The sequence below is a fragment of the Astyanax mexicanus genome, chromosome 15 (genome assembly GCF_023375975.1).
Source record: "Astyanax mexicanus isolate ESR-SI-001 chromosome 15, AstMex3_surface, whole genome shotgun sequence".
In the NCBI taxonomy this organism is placed as follows: Eukaryota; Metazoa; Chordata; class Actinopteri; order Characiformes; family Acestrorhamphidae; genus Astyanax; species Astyanax mexicanus.
Window position 1 is genome coordinate 4,074,558 of NC_064422.1, and position 25,805 is coordinate 4,100,362.

Genomic DNA, 25,805 nt, shown 5'->3' on the forward strand with positions numbered 1-25,805 from the left:
TCCTAATGAGTGGGTTGAGTAATAGGCCATGTAAATTGGGAGAAAATAGTCTAAAAATTAGAAATTTTATAGGAAGACCTCGCTGCTCCCGTTCTGCCTTTTACTTTCAGAACTCCAGTACTACATTTTACAATAAACTACAATACTTGCAATACTTAAATACAAATACTTGAATACTTTAGTTCTTCCACTTAAGTGTGTAGCTTAAAGAACACTACAACTTCTACTTAAGTCACTTTTTTGATAGAGTACTTTTACTCAGGTCTTGCTCTATAGTGTTTTATACCGGTCTGGTTATGAGCCAGGCTTCTCCAGTGTCTGAAAACAATCTGTGCAGCTCACCGTGAGTAAAACAACCAGTCCAGCTTTAATTCCCCACTCAATTAACCCAGTGCACAATCACAATAGATAAACAACACACCACACTGCATTACCAGAGGCAGCTGCTGGAGTCACAGCCTGCCTCCCGCTCTGTAATTGGCTGATACCCAGCCTCGTTTAGTTTATTTGGCCAGCAGTGTCCCACCTGCAGCGGTGTGATTGGATTTCTCAGTTTGAGTCCTGCGCTGGGATTGGATAGAAGTTCATATTCTTCAGTTACGGGACAAGCTATGAACTCCGGCGGGTGCGAAGTCTTAGCCAATCGGGGTGCGGTGGGCGTGGCCTGTCGGAGACCCAGTGGAGCCCCGCCCTTCCCCTCCCGTGCCCGGGAGCGCGCCTGCCTGCGGGAAGCTCGTTCCTGAACTGGCGGAGCGGAGCTGAACTCGGAGCTGTACTCGGAGCGCTGCCCGCAGGAAGTTTTACAGACTGAAACGCGCTGAGGGAACCGCAGCACGGGAATACACACTCTCCGCAGGATTATTCCCAGCCTCCGGGGAGCGTTGAGGAGTTATTGAGCGGGTGATTATGGACTAAAGTCCGGCGGAGAGCGATGGAGGCGGTGAGAAGTTTAGGGCTCGTGCTGGCGCTGCTGGCCGGGGCCGTGGCGAGATCTGCGGGGAGAGAAGGTGGGTCAAACCGCCGCATTCCTCAACCAAACACTCCCCCAAACCCCGGCCTTCACCGGAGAACAGCCGCTCACAGCCACTGCAGCGTGTTTATAACCCATAGAGCGAAATGTTTTACCCTAAAATTACTTTAACAATAACTTAAAGTCCTAGCTTAACTTTTTAATGGTAAAAACTTACTTCTACTCACAATTTTTCCATGGTAAAAGCTCTAACTTACTACATCTACTGTATATCAAACTGTGTAATTTTGACTAGCCATATGTTTTGACTTAGCATTTATTTTTATTTCACATTGTCCTATCTATAATTACTTAGCTACAATTACATTTTTTTGCTAGTAAATGTAAAATTATTCTGAGATAAGAGAGAGTGGGGAAAAATATGAAATTCCATGTCAATAAAATAAAATATCAAACAAAATATCAACGTTAAAACAGTAAAATTAATCAAACACTGTGTGACCCTGGATCCAGGCTAATATCTAGTCTGCAGGTTTGATTATGTTATTACTATTAAAAATGAACTGATATCAGAATTAGAAGTAGTACAAACTGTAATACAGAAATCTTGAATTTGAATTTCTTGAGCTATACTAGTATTATAGAGTTAGGACTAATGACTGGGCGATATTGTAGAAAAATAATTTTGATATACTTTAGATATAAATGATTAACGATAATGATTATACATTTAGTTTTTACATAACATCTTCATTTGCACCATTTTAAGTGATGCACAAGCTACTGTTTCCTTTACATTTAATTCAAGAAATGTTTTAGTTTTAGTAAGCAGACCCCTTTAACTTCACATGCAGCTTTTATTTCAAACACAGTGCAAACATAACCTCCTTGACAACAACAGCTGATGTGGATATTTAGACTTTCTGACTAGGAACAATATAAAGGCTCTCAAATCTACACCTAAAACCAGGCCTTTTTAGTTTTCAAAACAGTACTTATGGTCAGTTTATTTAGACTGTTTGACCAAAAAAGACCAAATTTGTAGACCAAAACTAAATCCGGGCCTTCAGAGTTCAAACATAGCCTCCTTGTACTTTAGTTCAGGGAAAGTATAAAATATGAAAATCACTGAAAACCACACATAATAGAGTTCTTTATAGTTTTCTATCTATTGAGATCCACTCTGGCAACCTCTATATGTACATATATACAGTCTCTATTTCCCCATTTTGAAAACCACATAAAACAGTAATTCCATTAATTAATTTGATTAACCTCCCAGCCCTACTTAGGACTCATATCCCTGTTGTGATTTTAGTCTAAAACAATTGTCCATATTGTAGATATAAAAGGGCTGTGGCAGGTTTTTATAGAATTTCAGGCTGCCTACAGAGATTTACTCAAGTGTTTCCACCACAAACTGGCTTTACCACTTTACTGTGACTGACAGCAGAGAGCAATCAACAAACTCAAATCATAAAACCTGCCTTGTAGACCAAAACCTAAGCCTAAGGCTTTGGTCAGGAGCAGTGAGCTGTTTTGGTGTGGGTATCTAAGAATTTCTCACTAGAAAAAGAAAGAGTAGAGTACACTTTAAAACTTGAAAACTTTAGTTTTAGGCAGGTACACAGTGGACAGCAACAACTGATGTGGATATTTAAGACTTTTTAACTATAAACACTTTAAAAAAGACTCTAAAATGTGGACAAAAAACAAACTCAGGCCTTTTAGGGTTTAGTTAGGTTTGCAGAACAGTACTAATGTTAAGGTTATTTAGACTTTCTGAATAAAAAGATGAAAATTGTAAAACAAAACTAAATCCAGGCTTCAGTGTACACTCAAGTGCTTACATCTCAACACTAAATGATATTAGCCTTTCTGATGGGAAAAACCTTCACTTTCAGACAAAAAATACACTCTATACAAAACTATCATTTAATTTATATATTTATTAAACACTGAACATTTATGTGAAACACAACATTTAATCTGTCCCTAGTTAAAGTAAAATATATCAATAGACTTTTATATAAATTCACAAAATATTATTTAGATACTCTATAAATACAAATACACTACGACAGTAATACTTAACATGAGTAAAAAATTGAGTAAAACCGAGCATTTTTAACTGCACCATGTATAATCTGTTATCCTATGAATTCAGTCAAACAGAAAGTTCTTCAACTAAAAGACAGCTTTACTGAGATTCTAGGCCTTCGATTTTAGTTTGATGTGCAAAGAAGCTATAGGTTCTGATTTTAAAGTCTTCATCTGTAGGCTAAACCAAACCTAAACTCAAGCCTGTTTAGAGGTTAAAGGACATTCAAATTTAGGGCGGCACTTTATTGGAAAATATTACAATATTAAAAATGCAGTTGTTAACACCAACTTTTGCTAGAAGTAGGTGAGCCAACATGGCCTGGTATTAATATTCTGTGATCATTCATGCTGATGCATTAAAGCTTTAAAAAAGTAATCTCACCTGGCCAAAACTACACCAGCACTACCCATTTTTATAGACCGAAACTCTGTTTAAAAGAAGCTAGATGGAAAAAAAAAATCTCAAGGCAGCTGAATCATCAGGTGTTAGAACTGAGGTCACTTCATGACGGTCCTCAGTGGTCGGAATGGTGTTGACGGCATTGCACCTGCCAGTTCTAGGCTCATTTCCAACATCTAAAAACACACAAACAAAACTTTACAAACTTCAAATGTAGTTTAACTTCGCACATGTGTCCATAACAAACCTGCTCTTATCTTGATTCCTCTTCTTTACTCTCTCCACTGTGTGCTGCTGTGATTCAAGCAGATGAGAGGATTGATAAGAGCCGGGCAGACTGGAGCGCAAACATACTGACGAGAACGAAACTGAGTGGCCTTGACTCTGAACTTTTCCAAGAAATGCAGACTCTAGTTTGGGTTGAATCACCCTGCATTTTCAGTTTACTGTGTTTTGGTGTTGCAGTTGTTTTTTTTTGCTTCCGATTAGCATTTTCTATCTTAAATGGTTCTTTGCCTGCATAAAAATTCTTTATATTGGTTAAAAACCTGGAAGAACTTTTGTAGGTGGTGGGTTTGGTACCAAATATCTGTATTGTGAGATAATGTATAATGTTTAAAGATGGACTGATCACTGTTTTTGGGTGCAGGTTTCGATTGCCGATTGTGTTTGTGTGTTGTGTTGTCAGTTTGGCCACCCTGACTTGTGATATATCGAGTATGGCAGAATCATAGTATTGTGGTATCATTTTAACCATGGGTGAAGTTTTGTGATAATATTGTGCCCTGTGATTTTAACACCTAGTAGATGGTAGGCCTAAAATAATTATGTTATCGATCTATCTTACTCATTTTTGCTGACCATGAATGTTTCGATGTGTTTATTTTAGGTAGAGAGCAAATAATGTGAATTGGCGATATGTTGCCTTTTTATTTAAGATATTTAAACATGTTATATTCCTGTTGCAGTGTCTGAACACCCTTAATTATAAGGTTACCCTTATTTATAGTGTATTTGAATTATTAGTCTATTAGCATTGAGCCAGTGGCCTAAGTTGGTCTTAAAATCACAATAATATCCTTTATCTCAATATTTTTTTTGGACCAGTATAGAAGTTATTGTTACAGGCCTCATAGATGGTTCTAAATTGCTTGATAGTTCTTCTGTCATTATGAGACAAAGAACCAGCAGGGTCTTCTCCAGAGATGTGCAGGGATGTGCATATTTTGCTTTGATCATGTTTCTAACAGGGTCAAGACTCTGTTTGTTGTCTTGTTCTGGTATAATCAGGGAACTTTGGAAAGCTCTTAATTCAGTGCGATGTTTCTTGGGGTTAAACCGGAAGCTTTATACTCTATTAATATTTTAGTACAGTCCATTTAAAATAATACTTAAAGTGAAAACATTTTATGGCTAATATCTTAATTCATTATTATTTAAAACATTCCTAAGTATTAACATGTAGCAATATTTAATAATGTCTTAAAGGTGTCCTTCTGCTAAAATCCACTTTTCCTTGTTCTTTGTGAAATACAGCAGGTCGGTCTAAGTTGTATATGGTGCTGCATATGAAAATCTTCCTCAGCCTCCATTGTCTGCAGCAGCTTTAATACAAAATATTCCCGAAAACGAGTTGATCAGGAATAGCACCGTATCTACGTCAACTTGTGAATTAGTATTCATGGCCTCTCCCAGCTTGACTTGCAACCTCCCACAGGCAGGTTAAAACGTTTCCAACTGTTGTCAATAAGAGGCGATATGTTTGCATATACGAATATTCATGAGCACGAGCCGAAAGCTTGTCTTTCTTCCCGCCCGCTCCTCCACCGGACTAAAGCAGCTCAATACCGGTGTTATCATTAGAGATTTGTAAAGGAATCGAAAAACGATGGATTGACACCTTTAACATTTAGTAATTAGCTGAGACATTATTTAACCATTTAACAATGTTTATTACTGTTGGAAGTACTGTTAGTTGATGTACCTAATCACCAGTGTGTTTGAAATTGGGTTGTTTACGGTCAGTTGTTGCATACTTATTTATGATGAGTTATGTTGTTGTGGCACAGCTCATATTCTGCTAGTTTTATCTCATGTCAGAGTATATGTCAGAGACTTCCTTACTCACAATATTTCATTGACCCCACATTTTACAACCACGGCAATATAGATCCAGTTTACTTTAATTGTGTACAGTTCTTCGTATTTTATGAGGGATTCCAACATTTTACCAAAAATTCCTCCAAATGTCTTTAAAATTCAGAGTTTTGGATTTAAACAGTCATTCCAAATGTGTTAAAGAGTCTATAGGGAAGCAGTTGTGGTGAATAGACTAAGAGGGTCAATGTGACTACATTGTGAACACTAGCTGTTTACAAACTAGCTATCTATTTACTATCACAAACCACAAGTGAACATGCCAATAGGGCTCAGCTAAATATTGTAGAAATATATCAGTATATTTGAGTATACTATTTCATACAACATTTAATAAATGACAGAATTAATTTACTGCACCTTCTACACAAGTTAGCATTCAGTGCAGTTTACTGAGTCAGTGAAATATGAAGAAAAGTACAACTGTCTTATTTATCTGTTTATTTATATTACTTAGATATACATGTAGATATTTCCTATTTTAATATAGCATGTAGTGTTTGGTGATACAAATAAGTACTGAACCCATTCCTGCACCCAGCGTGCCTCACACTACCGCACACGCCCTGCTGCTGGAGTGGAAGGTGTTTCAAAGGTCATTAGTTTAAAGGCAATGCCTTTAACTGTTTCAGGGTTTTGATTGCTCATGAACAAACCTAGAGTCTTGGTTTATGTGTTTGTGTGTAGGTGTGTGTGTGTGTGTGCGCGCGTGTGCATTATTGAATTAGGAAAGAAGAAAAGCTGAAACGTCACGCTGCATTGTGCAGGCGAAGTATTTTCGGCATGTGGTCAACTGGCTGACGCTGGTCGTCCTTGAGAAGCTCATCTGGTCAGCAGCGTTCCGAAGTTCATGACGAGTTGTTGAGGACCGCAATTCAGGACAATTGTGTGCAGCGCATCTAATCTGTTGTTCACTCTCTCCAGCTTATAACACTTTAAATGTTTGGTCGAAACTATGTGGACATAGCTTGACCTGAGCTTGCTGTACATCCCTTTTAAAAAACTATTGGTATTATTATGGGTGGATTCTGTCTGCTCGCCTGGGGAGGAAATAATTGTCCTTAATAATCTTGAGTTTTGTCCTGAGTTTCTCAGACTTTTGTTACAGTGCTCAGTGCATCAATGAGCCTCAACATAAAGACCCACCACACAAGTATTCATTTTTATAGGAGATTCTTATTTAGTGCAGATTTAGTCTTAGTCTGACCTGTATAATAGTATAATATGTATAATTTAGTCTAGTTTTAGTCAAGGAAAACAAACATTTTAGTCTAGTTTTAGATAAAAAATGTTTTTGCTCTAATTTTACTGTTCTGGCTTTGTGTTCTTATTTTAAGATTATTTATTGCTATATATTTTTTTTTAATCATCTTTAAGTTTTGTAACATTACTATATAAATACATTAATATATAGATAGTAAGACTAATAAAACCAAAGTTGTGAAATGATACACTTCTTATGCAGCACAAACTTGTAATATGTTACTGGCTTTTAGTAGCCTAGACTTTCATTAAGTAACAACTATTATTTGAACTCATCCAATTAAAAAACAACAGTGTTTAGCTGGTGTGTAAAATCACTGATTAGCTGTGGGTAAACTTTACAAAGACAGCAGTCTCTGTTCATATACAGCTACACTGATTATAAAATCTTATATAATATTAAAGAGTTTTCTAACAGAAATAAAAAAGACCGAAATTGCTGCCTCTGCTGTGTATTTACTAATCCACAAATCGTTTTTGCTGAAGTTAATGCTAACTTACACATAAAGTGGATTAAAATGCTAATTACCCCTTAGTTAATAGTATGTGAAAGGCAGTGATTTGTGATTTGTCCTGCGGCTCAAGTTTATGAGGAGTTTTTGGCCAATATTACAGAAACACCTTAGCTAATGATTAGGGGTGTGCCATATCGTATCGTACGCGATAATATCGCCAACATTTTTGAATATCGTGAACGATATTATACCCTGAAATATCGTGCCATAACACTCACCCCTAAATATCACATCAGGGTTCCACTTTTTTTGCTGTTTTAAGCAAAAGAAAAATTCACACATTTCTCATTTCCTATTAAATATCTACTAGAGACAGATTATATCTGTCCAGTATTAGTTCTGTTACAAATCTGCTAATATTCTTGTATTTTTTTTATATCTTTATTTTTTTGTCATATCGCCAAAAGTATCGTTATCGTGATAATACCATGAAATATCGTGATATTATTTTAGGGCCATATCGCCCACCCCTACTAATGATCATGGATTGCACAGAAACATAAAACGCAAACATAACAAACCAGTTAACTAACAGATCTACGTTACATGACCTGCCTCCAGAAATCTGAACCTGCATCAGATTAACTATTCTAAATGTTCTGGTGGTGAGACATATCATATCATATGATCATATCATAATGTTCGCTATGTTTTCCGCTGATATTGATATTTTGAGTTTTGTTTTTCATGTTTCCATTATTTCCAAATTGTATTAGGCTACAAATCATTTCCCCATAAATCATTCTTTTACATTTTTGTTTGTTTTTATTCATTGGCAAAAAGTGTAATAAATTCCATCATATTTTTCGTTTTTATAACTATTACATCTTTCTTGTGGTATGACTTGTGTTTCGCGGCTCAAGTTTGAGACATTTATGGCCAATATAACTGAAACACCTTAGACAAGATGAGAACTCATTGTGACACGTCATAGGATGTGAACGAATATTTTTAATCATAGTTTTTATTAACAAAATTACACTTCGACATGGATCAGACACAGCAGTGCTGCTGGAGTTTTTAAACAATTTTTTTGCTCCAAAACTATGGCTCAGCCTACGCGTCCTTGCATACCCTACGTCAGGGGTGTCCAAACTACGGCCCGGCCTATTTCCTTTCTTGGAGCGGCCCGTGAGGTATTTTAGAAATAGAATGAAAGTTGGCCCGCTGTTAAGCAGGTTTTTATAATGTGAGATTCAAAGTTTGAACACTAGGTGTCAGAAACAGCCCAAAGAGTCGGAGAGGGTGCGCATTTCTAGCGCAGAAAAACGGGGCCGAAGAGTCTAAAAGCGGAGAGGGTGCGCATTTCTAGCGCAGAAAAACGGGGCCGAAGAGTCTAAAAGCGGAGAGGGTGCGCATTTCTAGTGCAGAAAAACGGGCCAAAGAGTCTAAAAGCGGAGAGAGTACGCATTTCTAGCGCAGAAAAATGGCAAAAGAGTCTAAAAGCGGAGAGAGTACGCATTTCTAGCGCAGAAAAACGGGGCCAAAGAGTCTAAAAGCGGAGAGGGTGCGCATTTGTAGCGCAGAAAAACGGGCCAAAGAGTCTAAAAGCGGAGAGGGTGCGCATTTCTAGCGCAGAAAAACAGCAAAAGAGTCTAAAAGCGGAGAGAGTGCGCATTACTAGAGCAGAAAAATGGCAATAGAGTCTAAAAGTGGAGAGGGTGCTCATTTCTAGCGCAGAAAAACGGGGCAAAGAGTCTAAAAGTTGCCGTAATTAAGGAGTTTAATATTAAGAGACATCATGAAATTAAACATCAATTTGAAAAATCTTAGTTTACACAACACTCTCAAAAATAAAGATAGTAAGTCACGTAAAATGGTGTGTAAATAAAATAATCAGGTAAAAATGTATCATTTAAAGTGGTATATTTCATTATTTGTTTTATTACAGAGTGTGGCCCCTGACTTCAAATATATTTCTCCTTCTGGCCCCCAACAAAAAAAGTTTGGACACCCCTGCCCTACATCATATCTCGATGCTCACTTCTCTGGAAATGTAACTATGCGACGCGGACAGTCGCAGCTGTGATTGGTCCACCGGGCCTCGTGTTCCTGCCCACACATTCCCTCCTTCTGATATGCACACGCAGAGGTATAAACGCACTCTGCTGGGTAGTGCACTCTCTCTGGTTACGCGTAGGTTAAGGCGTAGGTTCGGTGCAGAAGTATAAGCTGGCCTGAAGACCAACACAATCTGAGCAACAACAGATGAGCTTTTTGCTCTTTTTTGCCTCAAGCTGACTGAAGTGAACACACCAGCTCTGCCTGGAATGCTTAAAAACAGCAGGACAGAGTGACTGCATTACATTTCAGGCCAACGTAGAGTATTATAACTGTCAGTGAAATAGAGTTCCTGTGAATTGGTGTGATTGGCCGGACCACTCGCCGGGAACTCAGCTGGACTGTCTGAGGATCGGTCATCATGCAGCGGGACATTTCTGGAATTCCTATTGCTGTGCTCTTTTACTGAGTAATGCTGTTGTGCTCTCCGCAAACAGGCTGGAGTCTGTAGTGTGTTTCAGCCAACAGCAGAGTTAAAATGACTCAAGATTAGGGCTGGACAATATAACCCTAAAATAATATCATTATATTTCATGGTGTTTTTTTGTGGAAACTATGTTCTTAGTGATATGACAAATGACTAGATTCTTTCCAATTAATTTTAAGACTGTACTACTGCAAAAAATGTAAATGTTTTATTAAGTATAAATATCACAATTTTTTGTATTTAGTAGAAACAAACAAAAAAATAACTATGAATATTTGTTTATTTTAGTAACTTACCAAGACTCTGATTTTGTATAAAACAATAATATAAGCACAAAAAAAACATATTTAGTGCATGCATATAATTATTTGTTTGCAGTTTATAAGTAAATACAGCAAATACCAGAAGAAATACAACATTGACTGCTTTCTAGAATATGAGATTTTTTTATTGAGTCAAAAATGTTGGCAATATTATTGCGTACAATACGGAATGGAACACCCCTAGATGTGCCATACGACTGAAATAATCTGGTTCTGGTTATTTTATACTTTAGGGATGTGTCGTCATAAGTGAAAAAAATTAATTAATTAATTAATTAATTAATAATACATACCAAGCAATGACTTTTCCTAAAAAATACATTTAGGCTGTGGCAAAATTATTGAAACCCCTGTAGGAAAACGGTATTATGTAATTGGCTAAATGTTACATTTTGTTCATTTGGTTTTGGTTTCAGCCAAAATTGTATATTTAGTTGCATCCCAGGTTTATTGTAAAGTTAAGGTGTTTTTTTTTTTAAGTCTTAATGTGTTCCCTGATGTTGAGGTTTCAAAATTAAAGTATATTATAATTAGTGATGGGTGTTATTATTAATATAGAGGTTGCAAATATTACAGGTTACCCAGTAAGTGGGGTTAATCATAACACGGGGGGGCTAGTTGCATTATCTGATACAATTCTTGTTTAAACAAGAAAACGTATTATTTTTAAACACATAATGTGCTAACTGCTGGATTACCAGCTGCCTATATAAACTATAGCCAGAGGCTTCTGATCCAGCTAGCATATATGCTAACTGCTTAGCTTATTAAACTGCAGAATGGTTACAGACTGACCTTAACTGTAAAAAAATGCTATTTTAATATGCATGGGACCATAGAACAAGTAAAATACAAAAGACAGTCAGATATGATGTCTGTAGCACTGCTTGCCATATTGCCTTCGTCCGCCATGTTGGAAAATGTTTCCTGAAGGTCACGTCATGCTGCATTGTGGGATTTTCCGGGCTATACTTTAACCTGACTAGTTTTTAATGCGAGTTGTTTTTTCTAAATTAATGAATGAGGAAATTTTATGTCATAAAGATACAAATGCAGAGCTTAACACATTGGTACCATTTAGCAACGCTAGCATTGATCTGGAACACCATAGCGGTATCCTAGCAGCCATTAAGCAAGACAAGACAAGGAAAGACAGAATAGCAGTGGGTCATCTTCAGTTTTATCTTGGTGTAGATGATCAGTGACTTCCTGTTTGGAAGCATTGTGTGGGATATAATTTCTTACAAAGTCAGATCACCTTTGGTCTTCATTCCCAGCACTCTGACAGCCCAGTGTTTCATAAATGAGATCCAGCTACCAGTGGCTCTAAACTCTGAACACACACTCGGGTGCACAGAGACTATGCCGTTGCCCCCTACATCTCCAGAGCTATGTGTGATTGAGAATGTGTGAGATACTTGTGGATGCTGTATGGACACCCCTGATCATCACCCCTACAACAAAATCTACAGAGAACGGTGTGAGTGTATTCAAGCTGCATGAGATTGATTATCACAGGACTCCATGAGGAACCTCTACAACCTATGCTAAGAAGTCTGCCATGTTGCACATTTTGTACGTGTTACACACGACACACTACTACTGTATGTGTAGCCCAATGAACGTGACACATATCAATCAAAATTTTTAATTATTACTATCTATTCTTGGTACCTTCTAAAATCTTCCTTATGAAAAGCACTGCAACCCCACACTTCCTTCTGGTTGCAACTATTTTTGGTAAGCATTGCTTTGTCGAGTGTATTTATAGAGCTGAGATTGGTAACAGTCCAGTGTTTACTAGCAGTGTTAGCCTAGCATCTCATGTTGTAAAGCCAGAAACAAAACATATTTTAAATAATCAGCAATACGTGGGGTAATTAATTTGTTATGTTAATTTGTTTTATGTTGGTTTATTCCTGTGAGAAGGTCTTGGGAGCTGTTTTCTCTGGCTAAAACGGAATCAGAGCAGAAGCTTTTATGCTAATTTGGACTTCCTCCTGATTTAGAGTTTTATGTGAAGTGAATTTACTGGTGTGCCCTATTGGATTGTATGCAATAAAATCACCAACATTTTTGACCTATTTTTTGTAACATTATTTTGTTTCATGTAATCATTAATTTTGCTCTATACTGTATGTATAGTCTTTATTAAGTTTGCAGTTTACATGCATGCACTTACATGCATGCACGAAATATGCTGCACGTTTTGTGGTAGATTTTTATAGTCTAAACTATTTTTTGTTACTCATATTACCAACAATATCATTATCAAAAAAATACTCTGAAATATCGTGATAATATTTTCGGATTGTATTGCCCAGCCCTAGTGCGACAGATTTGTTGACGGAGTTGTAGAGTTGTAAGTAAGACTGGTGGTTGAGTGCCTAAACTTGTCATGGTTCAGGTATGCATGCACTAATGCATTATTTATGGTTCATTGGGTTGTGTGTACGTGTGTGTGAGTGTGCTTGTGTGTCGATTGTGTACATGCATGCATCACTTGTGCTCAGGCACAGCGGCTTGTCCAGATCCTGTTCTTCCTGTCGGTTGAGCAATACTCGTTTGTTCAACGATTGTGTGTGTGTGTGTGTGTGTGTTTTGAACGTGGCCATTCATCTCAAGGCCTTTTAGAAAACATGGGTGCTTATGGTTGTAAGTGAGACGAGAAGCAGCCCTGATAATCACAGTTAATAACACTGTAACGATTCCTCTCAGTCAGGCGGGTTGGAGAAGGCTTGGCCTGGTCACTATGGATACGTCAGATTAGGGATTATGTATTTGATATGTATTTGAGATGAAAGGAAATCGTTACGTGCCGCTCGCTGGTTGAGTGCTCCAGTCATGTTAATGGAGGTTTTATTGCTGCGCGTGCACTGACCTGTTAAATTCACACTTTATGGTGAGAGGAAAGCTTCGAGCATGAACACAAAATACTGCTCTCAAAAACCAGAGACAAACAACAGCTGCTGAATTTAATAGTGAATAGTGGTTAAATGTTATTGTGCAGATCAGACAGACAGAGAGAGAGACAGACAGAGAGAGAGAAAAAGAGAGAGAGAGACAGATGGGGAGACAGACGGGGAGACAGACGGGGAGACAGACAGGGAGAGAGAGACAGACAGAGAGAGACAGAGGTAGAAAGAGAAAAAGAGAGAGACCGAGACAGACAGAGAGAGAGAGAGAAAGAGGGATTCAGACAGCGAAAAAGGCAAACAGAAAGATAGATTGACAGGCATAGACGGAGAGAGAGACAGACAGAGAGACAAACAGACAGAGACAAACGGAGAGGGAGACAGACAGAATGATAGATTGACCGGCAGAAAAGGACAGAGAGGATTTATCATTTATCTTTTTTATTTATATTATTTACTTTTATTTGTATGATATGTTTATATATATATATATACATATATATATATATATATATATATATATATATATATATATATGTATATATATATATATATATATACATTTTTTTTGTTTTTTTTTTACATGTATTATTTTATCACCTTATATATATTATTTTCTTCTAGTTTCATTGCTTTGGCAAAAGTTGTAAATTGCAATTCATGCCAATAAAGCTATTTAAAATAGAAAAATTGATAGAGAGACAGACAGAAAGAGAAACAGAAAGAAAGAGACACAGACAGACTGACAGAGAGAGACAGACAGCGAGAGAGATAGACAAAGAGACAGAGAAAGAAAGACAGACAGCCAGACAGACAGACAGAGAGAGGGAGACAGAGAGAGAAAAACAGAGAGAGAGAGACAAGATAGACTAACAGAATGAGACAGACAGACTATATTTACAAAGACCAGCCTCTGTCTCATCTTTATGATGTGTCATTTAGCTAGAAAGCATTTAGTACTTACTCTATTTGAAATACCATAACAGAAATGTTACCTTCATTAGCCAATAAAAGAAAACAGACAGAGAAAAGAGTGAATCAGGAAAAGCCCCTGGACTGACGGCATTCATGGCCTCGCCCACATTGACTTGCGACCGCCCACTCAGAGCTGTAAAGGGAGCTTCACACATACTAAACACCACCGCTTCATTAATAAAAAAAAAAAACATGAAATGAGATTTTTAAAAAATTTGGAATCAACAAATGTTTATAATCTGTATTGTCGATTATGTCAGCTACTTGTTGCAGCCCTTATGAACAATAGTGCATTTCAGCCCAGAATTCTTATTTTTCTAGTTGTTCTGTGCTTTATTAGTAGGATGCAGGTGTACAGGTTGTGTATGTGTGTAGAAAGGCATCTTGCGTTTGTGCGCTGTTCCTGATGTAGGCAGATACTCCACGTTCAGCTGTGTTCTCTGTAGAGTTTACAGATCTGCGGTTCACTGGTTTGGGTGAAGCAGAGAATCCAGAGTGAAAACCCGGCTCTTATCTCCGAGCGTGAGCTCAATCTGTGCAGCAGTGTGCTGTCATTGGCGGGTATGATAATATCTGCTGGTGAGGTCAGCATCTCAACACTGCTTCCTCTCTGGCATCCTGCCAGCTGCAGGTGCGGCTTCAGCTTTCAGCGCAGGTAAATAGTGGCCATTTACATACAGCGTGTTTGTCTCTCTCTCTGCTTTGTCAACAGCTCGCCCGGCGTACCTGCTGAACTTCCACAGAAACTGAGCTGAATCTAATCTCAGACTTTATCTCAAGTGTAACTTGAGTGATTACTTTTATTTGAAATACATACAGTTAGGTTTGCTTTTCCTGTTATCATAAAAACAAGTTTAAAAAAAACTTAAATTTTTATTTGAATAGCCTGGGCAGTTAAATAAATAAATAAATTGCTTACTTTTTAATCAACTGTCTCAAAGCTTTCTGTCAACCTTTCCAAACTTTTATTTATTTATTTTTATTAATTTATTTTACACATCACTGTATTTATTTGTGGATTTTTCGACTGCCATGGTGTCGCACTGAAGTACATCCACATCTGCTTGTCGTAAAAACTCAGTTCTGGTGTTTCCCTGGTTACCTTTGTCACTTTTGAAGCTCCACAGTTGAATTACATTGTGATTCACTAACCACAGAGATTTCCTACAAGAGTGTTCCCCACTAGCACCAAGTTTATTGTCCTCTTCTCTTGGCCTTTTCAGTAAGCTGATTGGCTCCATGTTAAAAGGTGGCACTTTATAGGTACACAGACTCTGTGTTAAGCAATATGAAACTCCCAGTCATATCCAGCAGTCTCCTCAACAACTGCTAATCATTTGTTTTACTGTACATAAATTCTTAATTCCAATAGCGCTTTTTATCCTGTCCTGTTTGCCATTTCTACCGTCCCTGATTATAACCCTGGTCAAACGGATAATTCCAGTCCTGGCCAGTAAAATAATTCCAGCCCATTAAACACAACTATCTAAATAAATAATTCTAGTTAATTAATAAAATAACTAGCTATAATAAAATAACAGCTGTATCTGAGTCCTGATGGTAAACACTGTGTGAGCTTCTGTTCCTGTGTTCTTCTCTCTGTTACTCTTTTACACTGTGTGGCAAATTGCTTCAGCGGACCAGACATAATAAAGTAGCCCAATCTGTTTTTGGCAAGGCTATAATAGCTTTTGTTTAGAAACAAGCTGTGTGTGTGTAATACTATCAACGTGGGGACCAAATGTCCTCACACTGATGGGAGAGCAGTAAAGTGCCCCAGTTAGGACACTGATCTGGTCCTCACTTTTAAAAAACTATGAGAGCAGAAAGGTCACCTTTTTTTTTTTTTTTTTTTTTAAACATACTAAGGTTAAAGTTTGGGTCCATTTTAGTTGTATGTAACTTAGGGTAGGGTTAGTGTACTTTAAGACAGGGATAAACTTGGGGTTAAGGTTAGTTTAAGACAAATATATGTCCCAAAGTGTATTTTTCATTAAAAATATATTTAAAAGGGTGTCATTAATATGTTATTATATTCTGATTATATCAGTGGAATTAAATTCTAAATTAAATAATGTTGTTTATCGCAGTCATTTCTGGGTGACATTATTGTGAAAAAATAGTTACCTTGACGGACCTAGTTTAGGGATGGATTTAGGACCGTGTTTTCTAATACTGGTCTTGAAGGCACTCTGTCATGCACATTTTACTGGTTTCCCTGCTTTGACCTATCCACCGATACTCTGAAAGGGTTTGTTAATGGGCTGATTAGTGAAATCATGTGCGGTTAGGGAAGGTTTGGGGTGACGATGTCAGGCCTAAGTTTAGGTATTAGATATGCATGAGGAGGTTTAGGATATGTTTACAGGTTACAGGTTTTGGTTAGGGTTGAGCACCACAGTGCATTTTTTGTGGGTTGTTTATATAATAGAAATGGAATATACAGTATCTCACAAAAATGATTACACCCCTTACATTTTTGTAAATAATTTATTATATTTCCATATATATAAAATATTATATTACATTTTTACACTTTGATACAGTTTAAAGTAGTTAGTGTACAGCTTATATAACAGTGAAAATGTGATGTGCCCTCAAAATAACTCAACACTCAGCCATTAGTGTCTAGACCACTGGAAACAAAAGAGAGTCCACCCCAATTAGTCATTTTCCCTCCCCAGTGTCATGTGAATCGTAAGTGTTACAGGGTCTCAGGTGTTTTTGCAGGTGCATTGCAGGTCAGTCTGCAGTGCTCAGACTATACGCCACGCACTGCATCAACTCTGTCTGCATGGCTATTGTCCCAGAAGGGGGCCTCTTCTGAAGCTGATGCACAAGAAAGCCTGTAAACACTTAGCTAAAGACAAGCAGTCCAAGAGCATGGATTACTGGAACCGTGTCCTGTGGTCTAAAGGGACCAAGATAAACTTGTTTGGCTCAGATAGTGTCCAGTATGTGTGGCATGTCATATCTAATGACTTAGTGTCATATCTTCAGTGTTGTTCCATGAAAAGGTTTCACAATATTTACATAAATGTGAGAAGTGTACTCACTTTTGTGAGATACTGTATCAGTTATGTGTGACTCTACATTTAGATAAAGTATTAAAATGTGAACGTGGTTCTAAATAAAGGTTAAGTTTGGGCACCAGCTTGGCCAGGAGAAGTAGCTGGGAGTCTGTGAGTTCAGCTGGGAGGAGTTGGTAAAGATTATTCTAGAGTCTGTTGTAGGGCTGCAGATATAATCAACAATGTTGATAAAAAAAATGTTGACTAATTGTTGATTTGTAACTGCACAAAAATACACAGAGAGGTGGGGGCATAAACACAGTGGGGGGTGGGGGTAATGGGCTCACTGTATGGGTGTGTTATATCATAACACACACACTATATCGCTACTAGGGGTGGATGATATGGCCATAAAATAATATCACAATATTTCAGGGTGTATTTGTATATATAAATCCATGAATATACTACTGCAAATAAAATAAATATTAATGGTTTGTTTTAGTACAAATATAAGATTTTCATACATAAAGTAGAAACCAAAAATGAAACGTACAATTTCATAAACAGTAACTTACCAAGACCCTGATTCTGTATAAAATACTGATGCTGTAACAAAATAACACATGTAGAAATAAGTAATGTAAAAACAAAAATCTACCACAAAACTGAAATACAGCAAATTTAGTACATGCATATAAACTGCAAATAAACTATGTAAAGTAAATAAACAAACATGCTTTTAAAGAATATCACTATATCATGATGGAGTTTTTTAATCATGTCAAATTTTTGTTTTTGGTATTATTGCAAATGATACAACATGGCAATCCCTAATCGTGACACAGTAATATTGTGATTTTGTGAATCTATGTCATGGTAATAGCAATATTCTGTCTTAAAAGCAGTCTTTTTGTTTTATTACATATTTTGCTTCATTATGATTTTAATAAATTATAATGATTATTAATAAATCACTGATGTTTACAAAAAGGGACAAAAGTTTACAGAAATATTTTTTACTATAATGTATGAAACTGTTAAACTTACAGGATATTGTTAAATATTGTTATATTACTGTTTGGTTAAATTGCCCACCCCTAGCTCACTCACAGATTACCTTCAACTTGATCTGTGAACTTCATCACTAAATAGTTTAAAGTTTAGATTTCCCACCGTTTTCCTCCTCAAAAAAATGGTCTGTGGCTTAGGCATCTGTATGCTATTTCTATTTTACATAAAGATATAGCGTGATACTCAGAATATAACAAAGTAACAAATCAAACTGTGTCTTAAAAAAGTTGCTTAAGTTAGAATGTAGCGCTCCTCCACTTATTATGTTTGATTTGCAGCGCTGTGTGTAGCTGTTCTTAATAATCAATTTTCTTAAGTAATAGGTCTATGCATCTTTAGTGTTGCAGTGTTAATTAACATAATTCTGAACAGATTTCACTCATTCAAACAACACAAAAATGTTTTTAAAAAGCTCGGATTGAACGCTCTATGTACTAAAAAAAACGTTTGGTTTAAATCGGGTTCGGGCTCACAAAGACAGTTTATGGGGCGGCTCATGTTGGGCTTGGGCAGAGCGTGCATGGGCTTGGGTTGGGTCAGTCTGGATTTTTTTGATCCCGATTTATGCTCTATTATATTAGAGAACATTTCACATTTAGACATCTTCTGGACATTTAAAGGACGTTAAAATCCTATGTTCAGCTGTTTTTATCATTTTAAAGCAATGGAGCGCATGACAGAAAAATCTATGTCTAATCTGTCAATTATTCTTTTTGATTACTTGATTAATCCACTACCAGAGTACTCATTATTTAATCTCTGGTGTGTTTGGGGGTCAGTTTGGATACTTTGTAATTTATGAAACCTCACAAAATGTTCACAACAGTGCTTCTCTCACTTCTACAGACCTTTAAAAAGAGAAAGGGATGAGAAAAAAGAGTGAAATGAGAAGGGGAGGGGGGTAGAAAAAGAGAGACACAACGAGAGAGAGGAAATGAATTGGATTCTATTCAAGGCCACCAGCCGGCCCCTTCACACACTCTCAAACACACAGATAGGCCTCTGAGGGGAATTTATGGAGGACAGGGGGCATGGGGGGGCATTGGGGCATGAGGGGGAGGGAGTGGATATTGGACAGGAAGTATGGACACTTTTTTTTTTCTGTCTCTCAGACAGCTGGCCCAGCTCTCAGAAGGCCATATCAAACTTCTCTTCAGACTCCAGAGCTCTGTACTGTGGAAAAGCCCCTCTGGAATCTGCCGTTTTGTGTCGGTTACGTACATCTGATTGTTTTTTATTTATAAAAGCATTGGCAAGAACTTAATGATATGATACGCGTCATGATACAGGGCTTACAATTCAATATTTCACGATAATATTGTGATACTATACGCAAGGCAGTAAATACTTGGATTGTTTCAGTTAAATTTGAGAAAAATATGGAGCCAAATCAAAAACAGAAATGATGTTAGTTAAAATAGAAAGTTCCGGTATTCAGCTTTGAACTTTTTAAAAATACAACAGTATATTTGAAATAAAGAAATACGTTTTTTAGCTGAATAAAAGTTTGATTTAATTTGGGAATTGTTTTAAATAAATGATTTGTCTTGTTATATATGAGATTTTCAATTTTTCATGTGAAGATTTTCTTTCCTTCTTTCTTTCTTTATTTATTAATTTATTAACTTTTTCTAATGTACCGGTATATTTTCAGTAGAGGTTCTTAACCTCATTTGTTATGCTGTGTGTCATTGTACCACGCCCCCTTCCTGATGATGCCACACCTCAATAAGCTCACTTTATGGAGTGTATTGGAGTGAGTTAGTGTACTGACTGTATAAATGCTGGTCTGGTGCTGACCTGCATGGAGAATGTAGAAATGTGGTGTGTGAAAACAAACCAGACCAGAATCAGTCCTGAGTGCGGAATTATTTCCTCTGGTCAAGTGACAAAACGCCCTGAAACACTGGAGTTGGGGTCTGTCTTACTAGAGTGAAAATACTTCCAGTATAGACCTTAAGAATTAGAGATGGAACGATCGATCGGCAGTGTATCGGTATCGGAGGATTTTCAGCCAAAATACGGTTTCGGCGATCGGCCGATATTCCTCTGATTTTAGCCGATCTGATTCAGGGTTAAGCAGTTAATCAGAGCTGTGTGTGGATGGCCGGAGAAACTGTTCGCTCACAGGTCAACGAAGCTAGTTAGCTCACAAGCTAACAACAGCAGGGGACTATAGTCAGTGTTTTTAGAGCTGGATATGCATAAGTTTTCGCTCCTCACTGCAGTTTCTGTGTGCTCACACTCCAGCTCCTCCACTCCGTATCGGTTTATACTGGACGCGCTGTGAGGAAGCCGCAGTTCCGCTCAGATAAAATTAAAGGCACATTGCAGTTTGCACGCTGCTCACCTCAGAATGTTTATAACTGCGCGGTTTAGAGAACACGGCTGCCAGGTAAGACTGTAGAAGGCTACTGGAGACTATTAAAGTCTATTAGAAGTTAATGAAAGGGTTATTGGGGACAGAAATCAGTACAGTTTAGATAAGTGATTCACGTCCTCGCTGTGGAGAAGACACAGCGCTGTCACAGTTTCGTAAAAATAAAAAAGTCTTATTCCGTGTTGTATTGTTTATTAACATCATTAAAACAGATTTCGCTCATTCCAACTATTTGGGAATTTAGTTAAAAGCTCCGTTTTATTGCTGTACGAAAAAGTTTAAAATAGGTCCGCGCTCGTAATAACAGTTTATGATGGCAGACAGAGTCAAGCTGGATTTTTAGCCCGATCTAAGCTCTAGCTGGAAAAACAACAGCTCTAGATTACTGTTGTTCTTAATAAAATAATATATTATTAGTTATATATTAACAGTAAATATATTAAGCAGTAAGCTAACTAACATTCCTGCGGTATTGGCATATAAATGTAAAAATACTGGTGTCTTATAAATATTTAAACATTACTTATATCTCTCATGAAAAGCGTTTATTTTGGTCAGTAACACTCTTGTTTTTTTACTAGCAGTGTAAATTACCAGTGTTGCTTAGGCGTGAATGTAGTTAGGGGAATCTGTACCAGGTTTGCCTGGCACCTGTGTGGCACTAATGTGGCATTTGGCCCCGCCCAAGATCAGTATCGGCAATCAGAATCGGCCCCAAAACACTGATAGGTCCATTTCTATTAAGAATTTATTATAACTGTGCCTTAAAGGATTATATTAATGCATGTAGAAATTTGGAATGTTTTGTTAACTAGAGAAGAATACTTTTTCACGCTTGAAGTTGGTTTCTATGGTCCAGATTAGTTGATGGGTTCATTTACTTGGAGTGTTTTCTTCCTCTGTTTATCACGCAAGCACATTGTCTCATTTGAATGCTCAGAGCTTTGTGGCGCGGGAGCAAGAAAGTAAATACAGCAAAAAGATTCTGTGTTCCGCTGTGCAAAAACAGTGTTTTTAGTGGAACGTGCAGCGCAGATATACACGTAGTAAACGGAGTCGCACAGCTGTGAGTAGTGAACGCTAATATATCAGATTATACTGCATCTTATCAGCAGTTTAGCTCAAATAAAAGGAGTATGTTTGATAGCTGTGTCGGATCGAGACCAGATCACAATCTCACCACAAGCGAACCGCTCCAGAGTTCGTTTGGGACCGGACCGAGATATCAGTTTACAATTTACTAAATGTTTTCCTGGAAGGCACTACAGTCATTCACACCAGCACTAATGTGAAAACGCCCATAATGCCTTCCAGGAAAACATTTTGTAAATTGATATTAAACTAGTGTCTTTTTGTGCAATATAACTTTTTGAAATCTCTTTGAATACTTCAAAATTTTGAGTGTTTTAGGTGCGTTTATATAAGCCACAGACCTGTAGAAAATCATAAAACAAAAAACTGATATACCGTGAAACTACTAGAATCTATACAAAAAAAAGAATGGGATATAAATTTTGGTCATCTCGTCCAGCACTAGTGTGTAGTTATAATAAAAGACATCCAGCCGACATTTATGGTGCTTTTTTGTCTAACATGTTTGGTCCGGACCTTCATACCTTTTAGTTTGGTTTGAACCAAAATAGGTTGCAAAGATGCATGAACCACAGTACAGAACGAATTCTGGAGGTTTGGTCCGACTAAATATGGTCTGGATAAACTAACCCTGGTCCAGCTTGTTTGCATTATGTTGTACTAACAGAAAATGTGCAATATGCATTAAACCAAAATTTGACCGGTGCAAAAGTATGGGCACCTTTATCATTTTATTGATTTGAAAACTCCTAACTACTTTTTACTGACTTACTGAAGCACTAAATTGGTTTGGTAACCTCATTGAGCTTTGAACTTCATAGCCAGGTGTATCCAATCATGAGAAAAGGTATTTAAGGTGGCCAATTGAAAGTTGTTCTCCTATTTGAATCTCCTCTGAAGAGTGTGTGCCATATCGTATTACACACAATATTACTTAAAACAATAATATTGTAATAAAGAAATTCATATGGTAAAAATAACAGTTTTCTGTTATATACTGTAAATATGTACTTTTTTTGTGGAAGATTGTTTTCACTGCAATGCATTCATTTTATATTACTTATTTTGTTACATTATTATTATTTTATACAAAATCAATTTGTCCCTGTCTTTTGTTTACAAAACAGACAGATTACAGATTTTTTAGTTTTTTTGTTGAATGTTTGAAACATAATACTATATACTTAAACGTAAGTGTTTATTTTGTTGCAGTAGTTTTTTTTTTTTTTTTTAATGTATTAAAAAATCTTTTAGTCTTTTTGAAATATCTATATTATTTTTAGGGCCATATTGCCCACCCCTAGTTAGGCGCTAACATTTCTGTTCTTACCTTACTTATTTTTTACTTTGATTACATATAATAAAATACGATTTGCTCTTCAATACAAGTGAAACAATTTTTATTATGAGTTAAATTTAGGTGTTTTTTGAATTATTAATCCTGTATTGTCTTATTTCATTTATATTGCACACTGTACAATGTTCTGGACCTTTACCTTTTAGACTTGCCTTAGCTACAGTGCACACACTGTATAGTATGTAGCATATATATTTTGTTTAGTCTTATTTGTATATATGTAATATATATTTTTGTGCTTCTTACTTAGTATGTTCTATTTATACTGTATATTTTTAGTGAATAGGAAACACTGAGCTACGATCATTTTATCAGCATGACCTTACAGTCCAGAGTGAATATGGGCTGAATATGGTAATAATGGAACACATGCTGAGGTCTTAAGACTCTTCATGACAATAATCAGTGCACAGCTCTTAGGAAGCACAAGCATGCATGTGTACACACACACACACACACACACACACACATGCACACTTAATGATAGGAGCAGAGCCGTATCGCCTTGTGGCTTGCAGTCTCTGCCGGCTTTAAGAGGGTCTGAAACTTCCGTTTGGTAAGTGAGTCTGGTTACAGTGCTGTCTACACTACAGGTGGGCAAAAAGCCCCTAAAATATTATTATTATTTTAGAGTATTATTGCTATATCGATATACTTGTGGATATGACAAAACATTGTGAAATATGACTAATTACTACAACAAAATAAGTTTTTTTTATTTACTATAACTGTTTCAAACATTTATAGAAACTAAAAGATCTATAAACATTTGTCTATTTTGCAAACAACAGGAACTTAACAAAACCCTGATTTTGTACAATCAATCAATTAATCAATCAACCTTGTTGGTTCACTAAATATTCTAAAATCTTTGCTTAACAATTTGAGATTGGTCTATAATTATTTAACTCTGTTGTCTCACCACCTTTATGCAGAGGAATTACATCAGCTGTTTTCCAGACCCTGGGAGTTCTGCAAGATAAAACTGAGAGATTAAAAATGTATTCCAAAATAATTGACTTTTCGTTTATTAATTTTAGCCAGGGCATTAGCAACTAAATAAATCTATAATAATGTAAGAAAACTAATATAACTAATCTAATTAAAAAAAATCTTCCACAAAACACAGAAGTGCAGAATATTAAGTCAATTTATATACACAGCAAATTATATAATATAACTGCAATTATACAAAATGCTTTCAAAGCTTCACAGCAGAATAAATGCAAAAATTAGACATTCATAACAGAATACTGTTATCATTATATGGATTTTAATGCTATTATTGCGTACAATGCAATATAAGTCCTGTAGCAATATTTATCGACTTATGGTATGATAAACGGACATGATCCAGTCCTGCTTGAATATGCCAATATTTCCCATGATGTTTACTTGAGTGTATTTTAGAAGAAATGTTGATTTTAGCCAGCTCCCAATTAGGGCTGTGTATTGGCACCAACCTGGCGATACGATACGTATCATGATACAGGGTTCACGATGCCATATATCACGATACTGTAAAAAAAAACTCACACAACCATATGGATTTAATCTAAGTGGAAAAAGTATAATTTGTAAACAATAGAATCAGTATGGTGTCTTGCTAAATGCGTTCTCAGATTCGTCGTGTTGCCCGAATATTTTATTTTGGCGTTGCACAATTTGCAGATGGTATGGCTCTTATCGATCTTTGTTGTGCCTTCTTCATTGTGGAAGCCAAAATGAGCCCACACTTCAGCTCCGTACACCCCAGGAGCCAGCCTAACGCGTTTAGATTCTGCCATCGCCAGCGGGGTGCTAGTGCTAATGCAGCACTGTACTAAGTACTTAGTGGAGGCGCCGAATGGATCAAGATAGATCACAGCACTGCCACCTCGCGGCCGGGTGAATAAACAACACAAAAGTAACTACTGTCTGCCATCTAGCTGCCGGGAGTTTAATGAAAACACACTTAATAAAAAAATCGATACAGCTTTTTTGAAAATCGATACAGTATCAAGAAATGTAATATCGCAATATTCAAGTGTATCGATATTTTCATACACCCCAATTTCCAATGCAAGCAGAGCCCATTACCTTTTCATTTATATATTTTTACATTTCTATTCCAATCAATTTGCTTAGTGATCAAAAGATCATTGCTCTTTAAAGGAGTGTATCTAGAGCCAATCTGTTCTGTTTTAGTGGTGTAACTGCTGAGCAATAGAAACACAGTTCATTTGATAATTTTTGGGAGTATTTTAAAACTTACCCATAATGTTTTTCCAAAACTGTGGCAGTGACAATAATACAGAACACGGAGACCATGGCAGTTTTGGATCAAAGTAATGTTCATGTTAGTGTTGGACCAGGATTAACTGGTGTCCAGGAGACCAGGCTTTGTCTTGAGTCCCAGATTAGATGTCGCATGCCACAGAGGTTGGAGCTTTCCCTATGTTCTAATTACTGTGTGTGTGTGTGTGTGTGTGTGTGTTTTATACAGTATGCCTGGGGACGGATATGAAGCTGGCCTTACCCTCCAGTCTGGAGAATCACTATGAAATGCTACGACTCCTTTATACCGACTGCCAGGTCGTCCACGGCAATCTGGAAATCACACACCTACAAGGAAAGCAAGACCTCTCCTTTCTGGAGGTAAGTGTGTGATTATTTTCTTTGTGGGGGTTCAGGGCTGTGTGATTATCTCTGTAGGGTATCTTGGGGGCTCAGGGCTGTGTGATGATTATCTCTGTGGGGTATAGTGTGGGGGTTAAGGGATGTGCGATTATCTTTTTAGGCT

At 36.9% G+C, this 25,805-nt stretch overlaps 1 protein-coding gene across 1 annotated transcript in view; it reads left to right on the forward strand.

Moving 5' to 3' along the window:
• The first annotated feature begins 705 nt into the window (after positions 1–705).
• Positions 706–25,805, forward strand: part of erbb2 (erb-b2 receptor tyrosine kinase 2) — a 61,498-nt gene continuing 36,398 nt past the window's right edge. Inside the window, exons 1-2 of the mRNA XM_022663021.2 lie at positions 706–1,007; positions 25,509–25,660. Of these exons, the coding sequence (XP_022518742.2) occupies positions 932–1,007; positions 25,509–25,660 (228 nt within the window). The 5' untranslated portion in view covers positions 706–931. The remainder of the gene's footprint in view (positions 1,008–25,508; positions 25,661–25,805) is intronic.